The sequence below is a fragment of the Ornithodoros turicata genome, chromosome 2, assembly GCF_037126465.1.
Source record: "Ornithodoros turicata isolate Travis chromosome 2, ASM3712646v1, whole genome shotgun sequence".
Classification (NCBI taxonomy): domain Eukaryota; kingdom Metazoa; phylum Arthropoda; class Arachnida; order Ixodida; family Argasidae; genus Ornithodoros; species Ornithodoros turicata.
Window position 1 is genome coordinate 48,061,687 of NC_088202.1, and position 20,633 is coordinate 48,082,319.

Sequence of the window (20,633 nt, forward strand, 5' to 3'; positions counted from 1 at the left end):
TTTCTCTGCATAAATCCATGCGTCAAAAGCACGCAGATGTCTTGCACAATACGGCTGTGCGCGGAAGCGACAAGGTTGAAATAAATAGCGTTTTCTCGAAACTCAGGCCTATCTTATATCACTGTTAACTCGGTACCCTTTATTGTAACTTTCAGCGATGTGTAACATCTATATTGAAGTAGATTTCAAAATATCGAAGAGGTTACACGTACAATACGTCTATTTAGAGGTTAAAAACGACTTAATTGCAACCTGACATTGTAGGAGCAATAGATGTTACTTCTGAGTTCAACCCAAATTCAATCGTCGTAACTTATAAATGTACGCTTTGGGAACGTTGTAACTTCTAAACGGATTCCGCGTTTGCATTTCATTCGTTGTTGTTTTTTTTTATTGCAAAGTTGGAACTTTAGCAGGGCATTTGTACCGTAAGATCACGTACTACAAAGTTTTCATAGTTACGTTTTTCCTGGACAGTCTAACAGTCTAGCAACATTGATCGCAGCGTGTGTTCTGAGGGCTTAATCGCTGCACGAGCGAAACGAACCGACATAAGGAATTGTTAGCTTACCGAAACGAAAAATGATAACGAAGTTGCACACATAACGAGGAAACGAGGCTCTCACAGCGGGCCTAGCGGGCCCGTGATTTGCTCCTCGTGACGCATGACTTAACTTCCTTGCTTTCGTTAAAAGTGGCGCAATCTTTGGCTTAGGCAAACGACATACCGTGATCGGTATTATACGAGAGGGTAACCCAGGTGAAAAGACGTTAACGTTGCATGCGCCCACAGAGAACAAGAAAATGGCGGAAGGTTTCTTTGCCTTGAAGATAACGGAAGCTGCGAATCGTGAACCACGCAGCCGTAACCTTCAAGATGAATTTCAGTTAGATGAAATAGATTTTAGGAAGCTATTCCGCCTGTCAAAAAGAGCAGCCCACGTACTACACTGTTAGAAAATTTTTAGGGTATAAACAGCTTGTCCCAGTGCGCTTGTCCCAGGTATAAAAGTAATTTTATACCCCCTGAAGGTATATTATTTGCACCTAATGGTATAAAAATATATCCCCTTGAATGTGTATTTTCAAACCCGGGTTCTAATCTTGAAAAACTGGTATATTCGATTTATTTCAGCGCTTTATATAAGAGTGGCACTTTCATGATCTAGCTCGTAACAAAATTAGAACAAAATAATATTGAGCGACAAGTGCTGTAATAACATCAACTACCGCGAGAAGGAAAGCGAGAAAGAAAATGCCTGGAGACGAACGCACACAAACGTACCCACAAACTCATATTCACAATGTGCAGGTGTAAAACGTAGAGGGGGGCTCCTGCAGATTACTCGCCACGCAGCAAGCAACGTGGGAGGATTTAATGGAGAACAGATGCACTGGTATAATACATGGCTTCGGAAAATGTGGGGCTGCTTCCGCCGGCACGGTTTTCACGGCACCTCCAACAGCATTCAGCCTGGCTGCGAAGTCTTCCCAGTCAGTATATGGTGGACGAAAATGCTCCTCGGAATACATTACTGACGTAGTTCCGTATCGGGACCACAGGCTTTTTTTAAAGGAAAAAGAATAAAAACAAAAATCAAACGCTTTTACGTGAAAGAGGAGCTAATTAGTAACGAAATTAAACAGGAATGACCCTCGTATATTGCGTGAAACGTATAACAATTTAATTTTATCGCCCGTTTCTGGAGGGCGATCCGCCATCTTTACTGAGGACCTTCTGATCTAACCCGAGGCCACACCCGAGGCACAGTCTCGACGTCCGCACCGCATAGTGCGTGCCTGGGGGGCCTGCCAATCTGTAGAACCTAACCGAGACTAGCCTCACTAAAGTGAGGGGGCGATTTAGCCCAATTCAACGACCATACCTCTTGGAAGATGGCAAGTTTCGACTCCGTTAGGCTTAGCAGTTCCGTGTTTCCCTTGCGCTAAAAGTGAATCAGATGGGGTTGTTGAAATGCATATAAAAAAGTTCTAGTCCACAGAATATTATAATTCTTACATTTTTAGATTCAGTATATGACCTTCTTCCACTTCTCTGCAATATTTACCTTCCTAACTCCTTCACAAATTTTTAAAAACGAGTGGTCCCAATACGGAACTACACCCTAAAATACCCTTGGTTTGCATGCATCGGGCCATAACCTCGTATTGCTGGGCAGTTGTTGGAGCACTGCGAGAACCACGCGACGACGGCATGTTTGCTGCCTTCCAAAGAATAGTCGAAAAACTGAAGAAGCGAAGTGACGGAAATGACGTTGACGCGCTCGCGCCCCAGGCGTAGTCAGCTAATGTCACGTACACGGCCGTAACGACACCGACAGCTTAACGACATCGGTTGACGAAGAAATGCGATTGCGCCAAGGGGTATCGTCGTTACGTTTGTTCTATTCGGTAGCCTCCTGGGGCCCTATTCCGTGCCGCTGTCGAGCGCCAGCGACGGTGTCGATAGAGGAGTATCGGTAGAAGGCGATAACGAGCGCCGGGAGCGATACTTGCCAGTTTTGGCATTCCCATGTCGCTTTTAACGACAGCGCGCTTGGTTTGTTGGCTGTCGTTAGAGGTTAAGACGTGGTGGTGATGGTGGTGATGGTGAAAGGGCTTGCCGTTGTCGGCAGGTTAAGTGATGGTGGTGGTGGGTGGTGAAAGGGCTTGCCGTGGCAGGTTAAGTGGTGGTGGTGGTGGTGGTGGTGATAGGGCTTGCCGTTGTCGGCCTCACGTATGTGGGCAACGTCACGACTCACGCCCTGGGGGAATGTGCGTCCTGGGCCGTCCCGGCCGTCCTGGGCGTCTGGGAACGAGACGCCGCGCTCTCAGCCAATAGCAGTAGCAGGAGGAGAATCACGTGGGATTCCCCTTGTTTTGGAAGCAGACGACGACGACGACGACGCGTTGACGATGGAGAAGAAGTCTCGTGCTTCTCGATCAACGCACGAATAATATTACATTGTGTTGCAGTTAGTGATAGAGCACAGCAATTTATTTACCGACGTTTTGCCGACGACCTACACGCAATTGGAATCAGTGGGCAGAATTAGGCGCGATATTAAATTCCCAAGTGAAGAAATGTAAGTTTTAGGCAGACCTTTGTGTATTGTGCTCTGACATGTATGATAGTGAGGAATTGCCTCCGCGGTGAAGCCGTTTCAATAAAGACGTTTCATTTGATCCAAACACGTTGTCGCCCGAACTAAACACCGGCGCAAGCTGTGGCGGTGTCCATAAGTGCCACGCGAAGAAACTTGCAGCCACCTTGACAGCTCTCGCTCCGCTTAACGACAGTATAACCCACCATAACGACAGGATGGAGGCTGTCGTTCCCGTTAGCGACACCGTCGCTTATGGGCGACGCGTTTGGAGCGCGGGGAATACCAAATTCTCATCGCTAGCGTTAGATTGCGTCACATACCACGTGTTCTCGCTCCCGAACGACACGTTCGCGCTACCGACATAGATCGGGATAGGGCCCCTGCTTCGCTTGCCGTGCTAAGGACGGAGAAGAAGATGAGAAGGGCCGCGCGCATCGCTCAGGTTCTGTACCTTCCCCCATTTCGGTATGCAGCCGAGTATGTTCGGTCGAAGTTGTGGTCAGAGATTACGCCACTGTCCCCTTGACGAAGCGAGCAGGAAATATGCCCCGTGAAACCCGTCTCGCGCTAGTTTTAACGATACCCGTTGCTCTCGTTAGCTCGTGAGGTGGACTTGACGCCTGGCCCGTTCAACGCGGTTCAACCTAGGGCCCGAAACTCGCGAGTTCCTTTGCGGGATAAAGTGATGCGCTTCATGCGTTTCACGTCATCGGACGTCAGAAAACGTCATAGATATAACGCCACGGCGACATCCGGTGGCTATAGCTTTCTGATTGGTTCCCATGAGGATGGATTCGTTTTCTGAGCGATAATTGGCCGTTTTGAAATGTGTTCGCGAGCGCTGAAACAGGCGACAGCTCGGCGGGTGTGCCGGCTGGAACCGGCGTCCACGGAATCGCCGGCGTCCGTCTCGGATGGGACATGGGCACCGTGCACTAGATGGAGGCCGCTGCGCTCGCTTAATCGACAGCGACACCCGTGGCGACTTCGTGCGTAACGGTCTGGTACTAACGCGGTATCGGCGCCTTCGCGTATGTAGCTTTGGTGCGTAGGGGTGGTTTCCTGAATTTTATATGTCCGCTTTGGGGCTTTGGCCTCATGAATCCGTGAGATTACTTCTGTGGAAGTGGTTTATAGAAAGGGCATCTGCTCTGCAATACGAAACACGTGAAATGTATGCGAGAGGGAAGCTTTTTGCACGTGGAACATTATGTGTCTATGCACAATGTGTGACACAGTGTGCACAGACAAGCGTATAGTATTTACGTGAAGTTAAGTACATATTTATCCGGAGGGAACTACCAATTATTAACTACAAATCGGAGGCCAGCTACGTCCAGTACCTAGCGCTATGAGGATATAAATCTCGCACTGAAGAATTCACTCGAATAATACAGTCAACAACAAATTGGAATATATATTATAAAGATAGCGGAAAAAAACTTTTTCGTTTCTTTGTCATGCGTAATCCGTTAACGTGATGATGCACTGTGGTGGTAGGTTTCTTAGTCAACTTGTTCCCAATCTTGCATCATTCTACACATATCTCACACAAATGTTGCTCAAGGCAAGGGATGCCCTTTTAGCCATTTGTGCTTGCATTTGACACACTGTCATAATAACAAAATCAGTCAGTCAATCAAGATTGTTTCAGGATATAAACAAGGTCTATTTTTGTTTGTTTGTTTGAAAGCGGATATGAAATGATAGTAACGTTTTATTAGTGCTAAAGAACGGCCACAGCGGCCTTCGTATAGCCGTACATAGCATCAGAGACATTATCGCAAACTGCAACATAGAAGCAGCCAGCAATATCATGCAAAAGAAAAACACGATATAAACTATGTTAAAAAATAAAACAGAAATCGACAAGAGTTAAGAAGACACAGATATTTGCTGTTAGACAAACGCATGGTCACTTTTTTTTTTTTTTTTGACGAATAGGAAGGAGCAAAGAACCAATTGTAAACCGAGATCGCAAGATTTGGCAACGATAATAACATCATAGGGACAGAATGCACCTACATAAAATGATGACGGGTTGCGAAACGCAGCTCGGGGAGGACAAATACTTCCCGTAATATTATAATTCCCATAAATATTCCCCTGGGTTCGCATGCACGCTGTATATTGAAGGAAGACCAGGCTTCCAAAAGCCAGTCTCTGCCGACACGCCGCAAAATTAGGGTCCGAGTAAGAGGGATAAATACTGTCTGACACATAGCAGACCTTATTTTAAGCTAAGCTCCACTATATTCATTGGTCATTGTATTTCGCAATTCTTTCACGCAAGCTGCTGTGCTATAAGCCCGCATCGTGACGCTCAACTGGTCACTGACAAATATACTAAATGCACGATATGAGTTAGAAACAACGGATTATTTTTCGTTATAAACAAAGAAGTAAGCCGTTATGAAGAAGTAAGAGCGCAGTGCGGCAATGCGAAACAACAGGTTTAATGTGGGAGCGAACAGCAAAGGTAGAATGAGTGCGCGAGAAACAGTGCTCATGCGCCACAAGGCTGTTGTCGCCCTCTTCTAACACTCCCCCCCCCCCTCGACAACTAATGCTCAAAGGGACCCATGTGCTCCCTCAGAAGCAGTAGTCGCGGTCGCGGGATGGGTTTGGTTAATGCGTCGGCGACCATCCTGGCTGTTTCGCAGTATTGCAGGTGTATGACTCCGCGTTGGACCAAATCTCTGAGATGATGATGTCGCACGTCAATGTGTTTTGTTCGCGCGCTGTGTCCCTCGCGAAGTGCAAGCTTGATGCAGCCTTGGTTGTCCTCGTAAAGGCAGGTCGGCTGAAGTTGGTCATAACCAAAAACTTGTAAGAGCTGTCGAAGCCACAAAACTTCTTGTGACGCGTGTGCCGCTGCGACATATTCGGCCTCTGTAGATGACAATGCTACAGACATCTGTTTCCTCGTGGACCAGGAGACGGGACTGCCTCCCAGCTGGGCGAAGTACCCGCTAGTCGATTTGCGGTCCGACACATCTCCTGCCCAATCCGCATCCACGTAGCACTCCAGCTTCATACCTGGCTGCCCGGAGAGCTTCAGCTTTAAGCTTCTGGTGTACTTCAAGTAACATAAAAGCTTTTTCACGGCATTCCAGTCTTGCTGGCGTGGCTTACTCACGCGACAACAAAGAATTCCGATGGCACAAGCAATGTCCGGTCGCGTAGTTGTGCTCAAGTACAGCAGCTCCCCGACAGCTTGACGGTACTGATCGTTGGTCGGCAGTAAGCCGTGATCCCCGCTAAACTTCAGGTAGTCGGGGTCCATAGGTGTGTGACTAGGCTTGACGTCCATGAGCTGGTATTTTTCCAGAAGGGTGTCGATCTTTTTAGCTTGGTGGATGTAGAAGCAACCATCTTCTGATCACTCCATTTCGATTCCTAGGTACCGGCTGACATGCCCAAGGTCCTTGAGCTCGAAATGCTTGTTCAAACTTTTCCAGACTCCAATAATGACTGAATCATCCTTGTGGCAAATCAGCATATCGTCAACATAAAGAAGGATATATATGCGACTGCCTTTTTCTGTCTTGAAGTAGAGGCAGGGGTCTGCCTCGCTACGGCTGAAGCCCTCTTCAAGAAAGACTTCGTTTGCCTTGATGTTCCATGCCCTCGCGGCCTGCTTGAGCCCATAGAGGGATCTCTGCAGCTTGCAGACTAGATGTTCTTTACACACCGAAGCGAAACCTTCGGGCTGTCTCATGTATATGTCTTCTTCAATCACTCCATTGAGGAAAGCAGTCTTCACATCGTAGTGACGAACCTGTAACTTTCGTGATGCTGATACCGTGAGAAGAACCCGCAAGGTCGTAAGCTTTGCAACGGGGGCGAAAGTAGCGTCGTAGTCCTCTCCGTATTTTTGAGAGTACCCCTTGGCAACGAGCCTTGCCTTGTATCTCTCAACATTGCCGTCTTTGTCTCTCTTTGTTTTGCAACCGAATGGTCGTTTTCCAGGGGGAAGCTCCACAAGAGCCCACGTGTTAAGTTGGTGAAGTGAAGCAATCTCTTCGTTTGCAGCCTCAATCCACTTCACTCTCTCACAAGCTGGCAATGCTTGAACTTCTTTCCAGCTCCCAGATTCAGCAGTTGACGCGGCCTGAGCGATGTAGGAAAATCGGTCTGGCGGGACGCCCTTATTGCTCCTAGCCGAACGTTGGAGCTCAGTTACGGCTGTCCCTCGATCCTCTCCCGGTGTACCACTGACCTCTTCTTCCCCGGGTGAAGATATGCTCGGCCACATCTCTACTTCTATCTCGCTGGGACTATCTGCACCCGCTTCATGACGTAGCCGGTGATCTCCTGATTCTTCGTGACATGGTGGAGACGATTCCGAGCAGAACTTCTGTATGATTGGAGCTTCATCGATTACCGCGTCCCGAGTCACCTTTATCTTATGACTCCCCTTGAGAAGTACTCGGTATCCCTTCTGAGTTCCTCCGTAGCCAACCAGTCTCCCTTCGACAGCACGAGCATCCCATTTAGACCGTTTTTCCTTTGGAACATGCACGAAGACGTGACTCCCAAACATCCTGAGATGTTCCAAGCTCGGCTTTTTGCTGTGCCACAGCTCGTAAGGTGTTTTGTGAACTGCTCTGCTTGGTAGTCGGTTTTGGAGGTAGCACGCCGTCACGATGGCTTCGCACCAAAAAGTCGTTGGCATATCCGCTCCAAAAAGCATGCTCCTGGCACTCTCACACAGTGTGCGGTTTTTCCTTTCTGCTACACCGTTTTGCTGAGGGCTATACGGAACAGTGGTCTGAAGCTCAGCCCCACAGTCTCGCAGAATCAGTCGAGATGTACTGCCAGTGTACTCGGTTCCGTTGTCCCCACGCAGGACCTTCGGGTACGTGCCAAACTTAGTCTTTACTAATGCAAGTTACTCTTTAAGTTTCGAAGGTACCTCGTCCTTGGACTTTAGCAAGTATAGCACCGTGTAGAGTAGTCATCGATAAACGTTACAAAGTACTTGTTCTTGCTCGGCGTAAGAACCCTCATGGGCCCGCAAACGTCCGTATATACCAGGTCCAGTACGCCTTCCGCTCTTGAACCGCTCACTTTTGGGAAGGATGCCCGCTTCATTTTTCTTTTTATACAGCTTGTGCATTTGAGCAGCCGGTCGCAGTCTTCAATAAGGATTCCGTCTGCCAAACCATCCCTGTACAATTGCTTTACGGCTTGTGCATCTCGGTGCCCAAACCGATGGTGCCAAATATGGATGCAATTCCTATGATGCGAAGCTTGTGTAATGTTGGCCACTTCGGTCTTAGCTGTCACAAGCCGGTAAAGGTCCCGCTCGAGCTTTCCTGTAGCCAAGACCTGCTTATTCTTAGCAACCGTGCACTGGTCTCCCCGGAAGGTCACCACGTTGCCGAGACCAGTTAATCTCTTCACGGAAAGCAGGTTACCCTCCAGAGAAGGCACGTAAAGGACTTCTGTAATAGGAACAGTCTTGACTACCGACGGCGATACCCGTCACTGCAGGGTGCCATCTCCCACACCTTGAGAAGAAACGTGCTGACCGTTCGCAACTGTAACCACTTCTGTCTTCTCCCTGAAGTTCCGCGTGAAAAAGTTCAGGTCGTTGCACATATGACTTGTGGCGCCTGAGTCGATGTACCAATCCTTGGCAGAAGAATTTCTCGATAAAAGAAAAGCAATCTCCGACGAGGACGAGTGCTGAGATACTGCCGTCTTAGCACGCTGTCTGCTTCTTTGTTTCTGCGATTTTCTCTGCGCCTTCCAAGCAGCGCAGTTCCTTTTGATGTGTCCATTCTTCTTACAATAGAAGCACTCTCTTGTATCGCTGGACGTATTCGTGTCACGGGAACCTTGCACACGAAGTGCCGCTTCCGAGTCGGGCATTGCTGACACAACTGTCATCTCTCGCTTCCTTTTAAATTCGTCTACAAGCTTGCCTTTTACGTATTCGAGCGTGAGGTCATCGTCGGGCCGTGTATCAAGTGCGGTGACCAGTGCTTCGTAGGAATCCGGAAGCCCGCTAAGAAGAAGAGCAGCGACTTGGAAGTCAGTTATCTCTTGGCCAATTCCTCGTAGTCGCTCCACCAACTTCAAGGTGCGCCTTATGTAGACTGGCATCTCTTCATCCTTGTCCAATCGTGACTGATATAATTTCCTCAGTAAATACAGCTTATTACTGAGGTTTGCTCTCTCATGAACCTTCTTCAGTTCATCCCACATCTGCTTCGACGATGAGCAGTTACAGACGTGCACTATTTGGCTGTCATCGACGCTAAGGCAAATCGTACTTTGCGCTTTCCTATCTCCAGCAACCCACGCAGCCGACGGATCCACTGGGGCTTCGTCTGCAACGTATGTCCAAGTGTCCTCCCGGATCAGAAGCATTCTCATCTTGAATTTCCAAGCATGGTAGTTGCCGTCTGTCAACTTCGCAACCATGAACTTGCCCGAGTCTGCCATAACTCCGACGGCTGACGCAGCGGTAGTTCAATTAGCAAAAACCGAGGAAGATACGCAGGGAAAAGTGCTTCTGAACAAGGTACTCTGGGCCCATAACCTGAAGAAGTAAGAGCGCAGTGCGGCAGTGCGAAACAACAGGTTTAATGTGGGAGCGAACAGCAAAGGTAGAATGAGTGCGCGAGAAACAGTGCTCATGCGCCACAAGGCTGTTGTCGCCCTCTTCTAACACATAAACAAACCGATTGAGCCGGAAGTTGGATGGATTGCCGTGGAAGCGCTCTCTGAAATACGTGACCGACGGGACGATACAGCGAGAAGGACGAAAAGTGCACGGCAAGTTGCGTCTCTTCCACACTAACTTGGTCGTCGTGACAGATTACAACATTTAATTAGTTTCCATTTTATATTCTCCTTTGACTTTCTCTGCAGGTAGCTTCAAATTAATCGCTCTTTTCCAACGGCGAAACTAGCACACTAAAGCACAGCACTGCTAGACGCTGCTGGCTGGTACCAGGGCATTACGCCGCGTTTCCCCTCGAGGGGCCTCTGCCGTCGACTGAAAACTCTAGCGCACTGTGCCCATAGCGGTTGGGTTGCTCTATGAGTTCCAATTTTTCCTGTTTAAAAACGCTGGCTGGACCACGTCAGTGTCCTAGAACAGTCACAGTTGCCAGGGAAGATGCCTGCGCAACATTTCTGCTCTGCTTCTTGGTGTAGAAACGATTCGAGAATGCGAACGCCTCGTTCTTCGGATACCCGGTCAGCGACTGTCAACAGGTATGTCATTTGTTATTGGTTGTTGCCTTACAACACCGCATTCACTTCGTATTTTGTGGATAAGTAGCTCAACAGTCACTGTAATTCCGGGCCGGAATACGCTGTGACTGACCGCGTAGCTTTGCAGTTACGATGGTAGATTATATTTCTTTTCGTGAAATAATACAATTTTCATGTTATGATTCAATACCCGCTCACGTCGTACTGTCTAAAGGCATGACACTACTGTAAGTCTGTGATTCTCGGTGATTTCGGCTCGACAGGTTTCATCCGACGTTGACTTAGTAGCTGTTCTGTACGTAGTTCCAAAGCCAAGTTTGTCTGGATATCCGGCTTGAATATATCATTGTGAAGTAGCTCAATAAAATATATTTTTCGTACTTAGTTCGCTCATGAGACCCCATAGCTGCAAGACTCTCACAACCCTGCCATAATCGTTCTTATTTTTCGCATTCAATAGCACCTTTATTCTTTCTGTTTACATTGCAACTTTCACATGCATAGTGATATATCCGATACTAATTTTCATTTTGCAGCCACTGAGCCCCAGTCCCCCGTAGCAGTCCTTGCCCGAGGCAGTCCGACATCGTCAGGCTTCTTCAAGCAAATTCCGGGGCAATATTAATGTCATGTCGTTTTCGTTACTGCAGACATGTTGTGTACGTCATAGTTGCATAAACGTATACCGCACAATGCTTAATGTGACAAAAACAGCCAAGGCTCCGCCGTTTTTCTGTAACTTCCACTGCATTCCGACAAACGCGAACCACAAAAAACTCGAAAGGGAGGAACAAGGAACAAGAAAAGCAGACGGGAAGCAGAGCAGAAAGGAGGAAAGTAGTGAAAGAGAAACGCGCGACACGTTATTCTACGTCATTGGTCCAGCTCCGGAGGTCACGTGATTTTTCCGCTACAATAGGTTTCTCTTGCAACTTCGCACCCCTGGTTCAATTGTTACGGCCCTTCTTTGCTTTATCCATTGCCATCCTTATGTTTTACTTCTTCATGTGCCTCTGGATTACCATAGTCGCGCAGTTGATGTGTCATTCTCAGATATCGGAAAGGAGGAGGAACGTTTTCGGCGTATTGAGAGGGAGTTGCAACGAAGTGAGGACTACAGAGTACCTCGTTGGAACTGAATGTCGTTCACCACAGCTGTAGTGTTTCTATTGTGACGTCCTCGTGCTGCTCTCTCTGCTGGAGTGCCAGGTTCGCCAATTAAAGAATAAATGTGTTCCAGTCAGTTCTTTCTTCCGTTCATTTGTTGTGCATGTGAATCTGTGCATGTATGATCAGTATGGATGCCTCTAGATGAATTACGTGTGCTATAGTTTTGGTTGCAAAAGACAGTTTGCGTTCTGTACTGATGCGAGCGATTTTCAGTATCATTTATTGTATAGACCCTTTTCACTGACCTCATTCCGTGCACCATACTTTTGTGTTCGCACGTGCTCGCACCACAGTTAATGCTTTCAGCGTGCACGCGCCATGCACAAAAGTATGGCTGCCACAAGCAGGGGGAAAGGCTATGCCGTCTGCGACAGTGACGTCAGATGAAAAGAGTCAATAACGTCTGTGAAAAGGCAGGCGTCTTAAAGGGGCACCTAACTGCAAAAACAAGTTCACTTCAAATTACGTTACACGCTATGTTAATTTCGTACTTGTTATCATCATTCAAAACTTTGATTCCGTTACCGATCTACAATTGAAATTATACCGGACTCTTTCTTGCTTCAGCACTAAGTAGTGAACGTCGTTTCAGCTCGTGCATCGGTGCTTTTAGTCCATGCCGCGCGTGCACGCGCGTGCCACGCCATGGAGCAGCCCTGGTGAAGAACACAGTGCGCGTTCCGAAGCGAGGTGGCGTCGCTGTCCGAAGGACGTGAATATAGATGTTGTTAGTGGAACATTCGCGAGAACTGTTGTGGGCTACAGTTAGTGAATCGGTATTGAAAAACGCAGCTGTGCGCATGATGCTGCACATATACGTAACACAACGATCGGACCCGTTCCAAATTTACACGCACACGATAACTATGCGCGCGCGCTTCCCTGCTGTCTTATTGTGTGCCGCCAACCTTTGCCTCCTGGGGATACCATTCGTTGTCGCCGAAGATGGCTCTGTTTTCATTGCATTTTTCTTCTAAACGGTAGCTCTGTGCGAACTAATTTCGCTTGCATTACACTAATTGAAACACGGACTTTCAATTGAGAGCAAATCGTTTTTGCATTTTAGTGCCCCTTTAAGAGGCAGCAATGCCCTGCCAAACTGTAACTTGTACGTCTCTGTGGCGGGTAGGAGACAGTGAGCTCTGTTCATAGGTGATGTGTGTAACGTTTATAGAGGGTATTGCCCATACGTTACTGGGTAACTTCTGAAATAGACGATTTTTTTAATTTTTTGAAAGTTTTATCCTTTACTAGACACGTACCAGATGTAGAGTAGGAAATACTGTAAACGTTACATGAAGAAGGGACAAGGCGCAGGATAGCTGATAACGCATAATGATGGGAACACCCTGAGGCGACACAACACAACTTCTCTGTAAACGTGCTTTTCGTTTTTTTTTGTTTTTTTTTTTTTGCGTGGACGATTTTTCGCGAACCTTCGCATTGTCTGTTTTTAAACATATTCGCTATTACTTGATTACGCGATTGGTGTGGCCCTTCCACTTGAAAAGTGCCCCTTTCCGTCAAGACTGCAATGCGGCAGCAAAAGGGCCCTGATGCTTTGCTTAGAATTCTTGAAGCTTGCGACGTATTTTACTATTGTGGGTAGCGTAACAGCAATGACGATTCATTCATTGTCCAGATAATGAATTACACTAGTTAATTACTGCTATTCGAACAACCTTTATTTTATTAACCAGTTGACTAAATGTAGTTAACTACAAATTAAATTAAATACGTTATTTTAATTCGCTTAACCATGCACTAAACCGTAACGACAATACGTTACGCGAAGTTTCAGAAGTGTCCTGCACGTAAGCAATAGGGAAAACGTAAATTCTACGTAAAAAAGACGAGCTTTTTAAGCCCACCTTGTGTTGAATGCGATGACGGGCAACCTTGGTGCAGCGTTCCTATGTCCTAAATTTTTATACTTTTGCAGGCATCACCTAACTCAAACATGCGAGCTCTGCATGATCTTATCGTACGCCGTAAAGGCTACGTGGCATTTGCAGACCTTTTCACCCAGGAAGTATTTGACAAAATGATGCGAGGGAAAGTTGTGACACTCACCAACGAGCTCATCACCAGGGAGCTGCATCCTATAGCCTGTCTGGGAAACCGACGTCTGTTCTACATCAGCAAAACTCCCATTGACTCAGTATGGTCCACTTGGTATTCGAGGAAGGATCTCGATCCTGATTTTCTCCGAGAGATGACAAAACGGTAATTCGGTATATGCAAACAAAATGCTGAGCATTTGCTCTTCCGCCCATTAGTTTAAGAAATGCAGGTACATCCGTCTTTACATTGAGATATCGTCACTACCGCACCCGTTCACGAATCTGAACATACACGTGCCGCAAACGTTCAAGTGACCTGACGACAGCTATGATCAAACTCTTGGTACCGACAAGTGATTACCATCGAGCAGTTTTTGAAGTAAGAACGAGATTTATTTGTGTAATTTTTAAAAGGTGTTTCCGTCAGGCAAACAAACTTGTATTTTGGGAAAAGAAAAGGCAGGGGAAATCGGTGATGCAACAACGATATTCCAAACATCACAATTGCTATATTTAAGGTTACCAAACAGTCAGGACAGGTTTCGCAGCTCGTCACTATAGAACTAGATGCACCTAAACTGTCTGAAAGATATCATGACTATACCTTCTTCGTGGAATCGACGGTGATGATGTTATATCTTGTGTTTCACCAACACGTAAATAGTTGCCGCGTCACTTAGGTCCATACATTCAATGCAACTGCACTACACAGCGTCGCTACTACGCCGCTACAACCTGGCAGCATTTTCCAGAATTCCCCGAATCTGCATTTTTCTGTGCATTTTTCCTTCTTACAAACAAACAAATGCAAATATTTCTGGTTGCGGAATGAAAGAAAAGGAATTCATTCGTTGCGTCGTTCGTGAATTATGCCCGAACACACACACACACACACAACGATTTACGTACGTTTTCCTTCCTCTCTCCTTCACAAGAAGCGCGGCAATGTGGGACGTCCTGTCATTGGTCTCCTCAAACGCGGTCTACAGTGATGATTGGACGAATCGATTGAGGCAACCAATGACAGGGATCTCGGCGCTGTCGTGCTGCTTGAGAGGGAGCGGAGGAACCGCGTGTCCACATGCGGTGTACATATGCGGTTTCCGCGGGTCTCCAGATATCGGCGTTGACGACGCTGTCAACGTGCTGCACACTGCGTGGGTGACTGGAAGAAATCAAGAGCGTGACGCAATCTCCATTGACCACATGATTGGACGCAGATGCCGGGCATGCCGCTGAAAATCGCGTATTGCGCGGTCGAGGAAAAGCGCAATGCGGAGGCGGCTTCTCCTGCGTCGCAGCAAGAATTGTTCGCTCCGCATACGCGTTTGGCCGCGTCCTCACATGCGGAGAATCTGCGCGGAAACGCGAACGCGGCGCGATAAACTCTTGCCGCTGGGCGGGAAAAGACACCTCCGCTTTCGGGGATTCGGGGAATTTTTGGGGATCGCGCAGTGCACGATTTTTAGCGGCATCCGCACATGCTCGGCCAATCAGGAAGTAAACGGAAGTTCCGTGCGTTCTTGTTTTCTTCCGGCCTCCCGCACGAAGAGCATTGACGGCGTCGTTGACTCGAAGGTATGTCGCAGTTATGCTCACGTTTTTCAGCCGCCGAATTTATGAAGGAAATAAAATGCCATTGCTGATTATAGAGCGTTGCATTAAAATAAACTTGCTTTTTGGGTTGACACTGAAGTAAAATTTGAGAGTACAGGTAAGTCGAGTACATTGACTAGTGTCAGGAAGTTGAAAGCTAAACATTGTTCACAAGAAAGGAATGCGCTATCGCCACAGCGAGTGAAAACAAAGCCTGCGTTTCTTGTGTCTGCGATGTTGATTTCGCAAAAGCTCAGAGGTAAGAACGGAAACGTTCACTACAAACAATAGCTCGACTTCGCTGTCGTTCGCCATCTTGTCGAACACGGTCTCAGAAGCTCTTGCTGTGGAGAGCCGCGGGCGGAGGCAGTATAGCTGGGGCGGCATACAAACGCGCGGCAGGCGGTTGCGCAGATCTCTACCGCATTTGCGTACGCTGCCTTACCGAACGCTTTTGCCGCATCTGGATACGGGGCCTTAGATGTGGTTTCTTTCGCGCACAAATCAGGGATGATGCAACGAATGAATCCCGTTCCTTTTGCATTGCTGTCATGGTAACGGTACAGTTCATTCCACGAGGATAAATTTGTGCACTATAGTGCCCGCTCAACTGTCGTTTAACTTTTCCAGGACGACTCGCTTGATTGAATCCGGTGTTCCCTTTTACCGGAAGCACACGTTCGATTCGGACATTCGCAGCTGCATCCTCAGGCCAACCATGAATAAAAAGCACGTCCATCACAAGGACCTCACCCTGCGTGACGTGTGGGCAGCGTTCGCCATTTTTCTGATCGCCATGTCTTCTGCGATTCTCGTATTCGTCGCAGAAGTAGCTCTCCGAGGCGGGAGAATGCACTTTTGAAGTCTTCATACACCGGTTCCAGTTCCACTACCGTATTCCGCACGCAACAAACGTGTGGTATGAATTCTCGTGAATGGAAATAAATATTCGTTCTAACAAGGTTGGGACGTATTTTGAGATTCACCACATTTTGACAGCCGAAAAACAAAAAAAGGTAAGTCGAGATTCTCAATGTCGAACACGGTTACGCGTATTATTGCCATATGACTTCCACAAGATGGAATTTCTCTCCATAGCCTTCCGTATTTGTTTGTGCAGTCACTCCAACTGCCAGTACAAGCTTGAGGCCGGTGCTGTTCCGCATTTTCGACCACACACTTCGCTTCTGTGAAAGCTGCATATAGATCAGCTTCAAGTTTGTGATGAAGAACACGTAGGAGCAGTATGAATTGTCTGTGTTCGCATTCTTTTGAACAATCTCGGAGACAGAAGTATTGATGCTCGGTCCCAGATTCGTTAGTGCCAGAACCGTTTTTTACACGTCTGTTTCACACACATACACACACGTCTCAGGCCGAGCGTCCTGGGTGCACGAAGTTAGCGGGGGACGAGAGGACGTTATTTACAGTATAGAAGTGAAGAGATATAGGGTCACTAGAAACCGCTTTTAAAGGAACATTAGCCCGCGCTGTCTTGCAACTCTGGCGCGTTGGGCACGTTTTCCGAGGGAACTCATGAGCAACGCTACGGATAAATAGCATATGCTCCAGTTACTCGAGCACCTACCCACATAAACGACATGGGTTCGAGCGGCTCGGTCGTAAACATTGTCATATTGCAACACCGTCACATCGTTGTCACACATGCGTAATGCGGTTTCACGAATACAAATATACTTAACTCACGTCGGACATGCACAATTGACGCCGCTGTGCGATTTTTTTTATACAAACGCCGTTTACTATTGTCATTTTTTTGTTTCTTGTTTTAACATTCTGAAAGGCTGCAGAAGGCGTTCAAATGTCGAAAAGATTCAGACAAAGTTGACACACACACAAATGGCTACATTGATGGGTGTAGTGATCAAACACTAGCGCCACCATTCGAGGGAGAGGAGAACCGCAAGGAGGGAGATGGAGTCTGACACCTGACGGGGGAGACAAAAAGGCGTCGCGTCCAGGTTGTATCAAAAAGTGAACAAAATTTCTTTATAAATCAAGGACTACAACAATGGGGATTCCGCGGAACGCGTTAAAATGCCTTAAGGTCGGTACCCACATGCGGTAAGGCTCATTCACACATGCGTCTCAAAAAGCGGCGCCGCCCCAGCGTTCGCGGCGTGGCCGAGAGGGGCCTGTCACACATGCGTTTGCCGCCAGCGTGCAAAGGTGTTTCGTTGTTCTTGCTGTGTCGATACTGCACCTGCACTTCTTGCGTTCTCCGTTCAAATTTACATTGTGAATCATTTCTGCATGCATCATCAATCGTTAGAACGACGGACATGACACAATATAACAGCGACATTTAGTACGTCAGCAGAACTGTACGATAGCGATAAGATAAAGAAAGCTATCAAATCCAAGCTTAACGATGTGATGTCATCCGCTTCAAAGAAACAAGGCAATTGGCTGCTTATGTTTTCGGAATTGTTATCGTTAACTCCTTCCACTGAAGTCCCACTCCTTCCACTGAGGTGGAGAAAAGGAGCTGCAGAAGAAGCGAGACACATGTTCACCTGCTGGCGACGAACACTCACGGTCACACTCAAAAATTGCATTTATTTTCGTTGATTTTGTGGTTTGCGTAAATTCCCAACTCGTCGTTGACAACAAACAACTTTTTGTGAGAATCAATTCACTTACACGGTGGCACTAAACACACACACAAAAGGACAAAGTGAGTGGTATAGCTGTTGTGCTGGGAGGCACGTCGGCGCCAAATGAGTCTCTCTACGAGCGCTCCGATTGGCCGGGTGAAAAGCGTTCGCGTTTCTGCCCTCGGAAGCTGCAGCAAGGAGCGGTTTTCGAAAAGTGTCTAGAAACGCGCCGTGGCTCGCATTTCACGGCGCCGCGAAAGCGAAACACGCTCAAGAAACGCATATGTGAATCCAGCTGTAGAGATGCGCGCAACCGCCTACCGCTTGCCGCGAGTATGCATGCCTCCAGGGACTCTCCACAGCGAGGTCTTGTCCAACACGAGAGCTTCTGAGACCGTGTTTGACAAGATAGCGAACGACAGCGAAGTTTAGTTATTGACTGTAGTGAACGTTTCCGTTCTTACATCTGAGCTTTTGCGAAATCAACATCACAGACAGCAAGAAACGCAGGCTTTAGGTTCACTGTGGCGATAGCGCATTCTTTTCTGTGAACAATGTTTAGTTTTCGACTTGCAGTCAATATCACTTTACTTACCTGCACTCCCAAATTTTATTCCAGTGTCGTTCCAAAAGGTCATTTTAACGCGACGCTCTATAATGTACGATAGGCAGCAATGACATTTTATTTCCTTCATAAATTCGCCAAGTGAAAAGCGTGAGCACCACTGCGACATACCTTCCAGTCAAGGACGCCGTCAATGCCTTCCGTGCAGGACGCCGGAAGAAAACAAGAACGTCACGCAACTTCCGTTTACTTTCAGATTGGCCGAGCATGTGCCGATGCCGCTAAAAGTCGTGCACTGCGCGATCACCAAAAAGAGGACCAGCTCCCGTGGCTCAGTGGTTAGCGCGCTGGCCATGTCACGTCGAGACTCGTAGGTATCCGGGTTCGAATCCCAGTGCCGGCTGTGCTGTCTGGGGTTTTTCCTGGGTTTTCCTCAGACGCTTTCAGACATATGTCGGCACAGTTCCCTTAGAAGTCGGCCCAGGACGCACATTTCCCCAGGGCGTCAGTCGTGACGTTGAATTTTGTCCCTTCAGTGAAATTTTAGCCTGATTAGGTGACAGCCTCCTTGTTAGGTGAGCTTACTTTGTTTGATTTGTTGCTTTGGAAAGATTATTATTATTATTACTACTTCAACAGCTGGGTGTACTCGTACGAGTATGTTGCAGAACGAAAGTAACTGAAAAGGTTAGCCAGCTGTAGGACTCGAACCCACATCTTCTGGATTTCCGGTCCAGGGCTCTACCAATTGGGCTAAGCTAACATACCTCCCCAGCGATGCTCGATGACCATTCCTTCCTTCATCATTAATTTCTCAGGCACTTGAGGCTTTATATGTATTTGTCCCTTCTATGTGTTCCAGCCTCAGAACCTCAACTGCCAACATAGTCGTATGTGTTTTTTCTTGTTTTTTGTGAAGAACCAGAACCGAAACCCTGTGTGAGGACGAACTATTCTACATAAATAGGAAAGCGTAGTGCTTATTTTGAGCTGGTACTGCTAATGTACAAAATAAATTGAACCACTACAACGCAACGAAACTCTGGCACCATCACAGCGATGAATGCAGAACGAAAAAAAAAAAAGAACAACAAAACAAAACAAACACATATGGATGATTTATTAACTAAGTGCTCATTAAGAAAAAAAAAAGAGGTTATTACAGGAGCAGCAACGTAATATCTATGATAGCTCGTAATCCTGCCTTTAAGCCGCAAGCATGAAATTTGTTTGCGTTGAGCGCCAGCTTAAGTCATCACTGCGCGACAGACGACTTGCATAAATCCCCGGAGGCAGCGCGAAATTGCGCGGTGCATTGTAGGAGTTACGTTGTCCGGGGCTACCGTTGTGTTCGCTATCTCCATGTATCTTCGACCAGGTCTGCATGTTGTTCTCTGTGCGGACGTTCGAGACTGCTGTTCAAATTCATTTCATTCAAGGGTAATTGGCAGTTCTGCTTAAATTTACCGCAACTGCATTCGACTTTGACTCGGAAACATTAACGAGAAGGGATTCCCGAACACGGCAAGCTCGCGAATACCGCAATGATTCGCTGTCACATTGACCTGTACGGAACAACTTTGCTCTCCGTGAAGAATGTATCTGCTTTACTCAACAGCTCAGGCTTTCCTGAATCGGCATACCCAACGTGACAAAGGAGAAGCACGATGCTGTGTGACTGCGACGATTGCTGGCAATATCATGCTATGCGACGTACAACAGCAATTTTAGTCTAGGGTAGAGATACCATATAAAACAACTAAGTATTTTGTTACAATGCCACTCCAAATACCAGTTCACATGTAATTAATAAAATTTCAGGAACGAGTAACCAACCGACGATATACGAGTACGTTTGCAAGAACATCATATGCGACCTAAGCGGAAGTCGGCCTCGGTAGTTCAGTCGGTAGAGTGCTGGCTTGCCGAATTCGAAATCGCGGGTCCATCCGAGGACGGTAGCAATGTTTGGGGTGTAAGCAATGCTTCATGAAGGTGTGTAGAACATTTCTGGCACACCGCAGGTGGTCAAAATGATCCGCAGTCCTACCCTGCGGCACGTGCAGCATATGTAGCCACACAATTGTGGGCGTGCTCGTGTAAATCCACTCCTAACTATTATTATATGCGAAACGACATCTCTTCAGAAGGCTCTCGTAATATGTACAGCAAATGGCCCCACAAATTTTGCAAGTCGTCTATTCAATTTACAAAGACGGCAAAGCGAAAAATAAAAATAAAAAAGAAATGAAAATAAAATAAAACTTTTTCACGGCTCCTT

General features: G+C 47.2%; 1 protein-coding gene across 1 annotated transcript; it reads right to left on the reverse strand.

The window, feature by feature from the left end:
- Nucleotides 1-5,670: 5,670 nt before the first annotated feature.
- Nucleotides 5,671-6,420, reverse strand: LOC135384608 (uncharacterized). Its single transcript, XM_064613806.1, has one exon. It carries the CDS (start codon nt 6,418-6,420, stop codon nt 5,671-5,673), a length of 750 nt encoding a protein of 249 aa, XP_064469876.1.
- Between the last annotated feature and the right edge of the window lie 14,213 nt (nt 6,421-20,633).

What these genes read in the sequence shown, in the direction of transcription:
- LOC135384608 (XM_064613806.1), bottom strand. Translation starts at nt 6,420, where the DNA reads ATGGACGTCAAGCCTAGTCACACACCTATGGACCCCGACTACCTGAAG.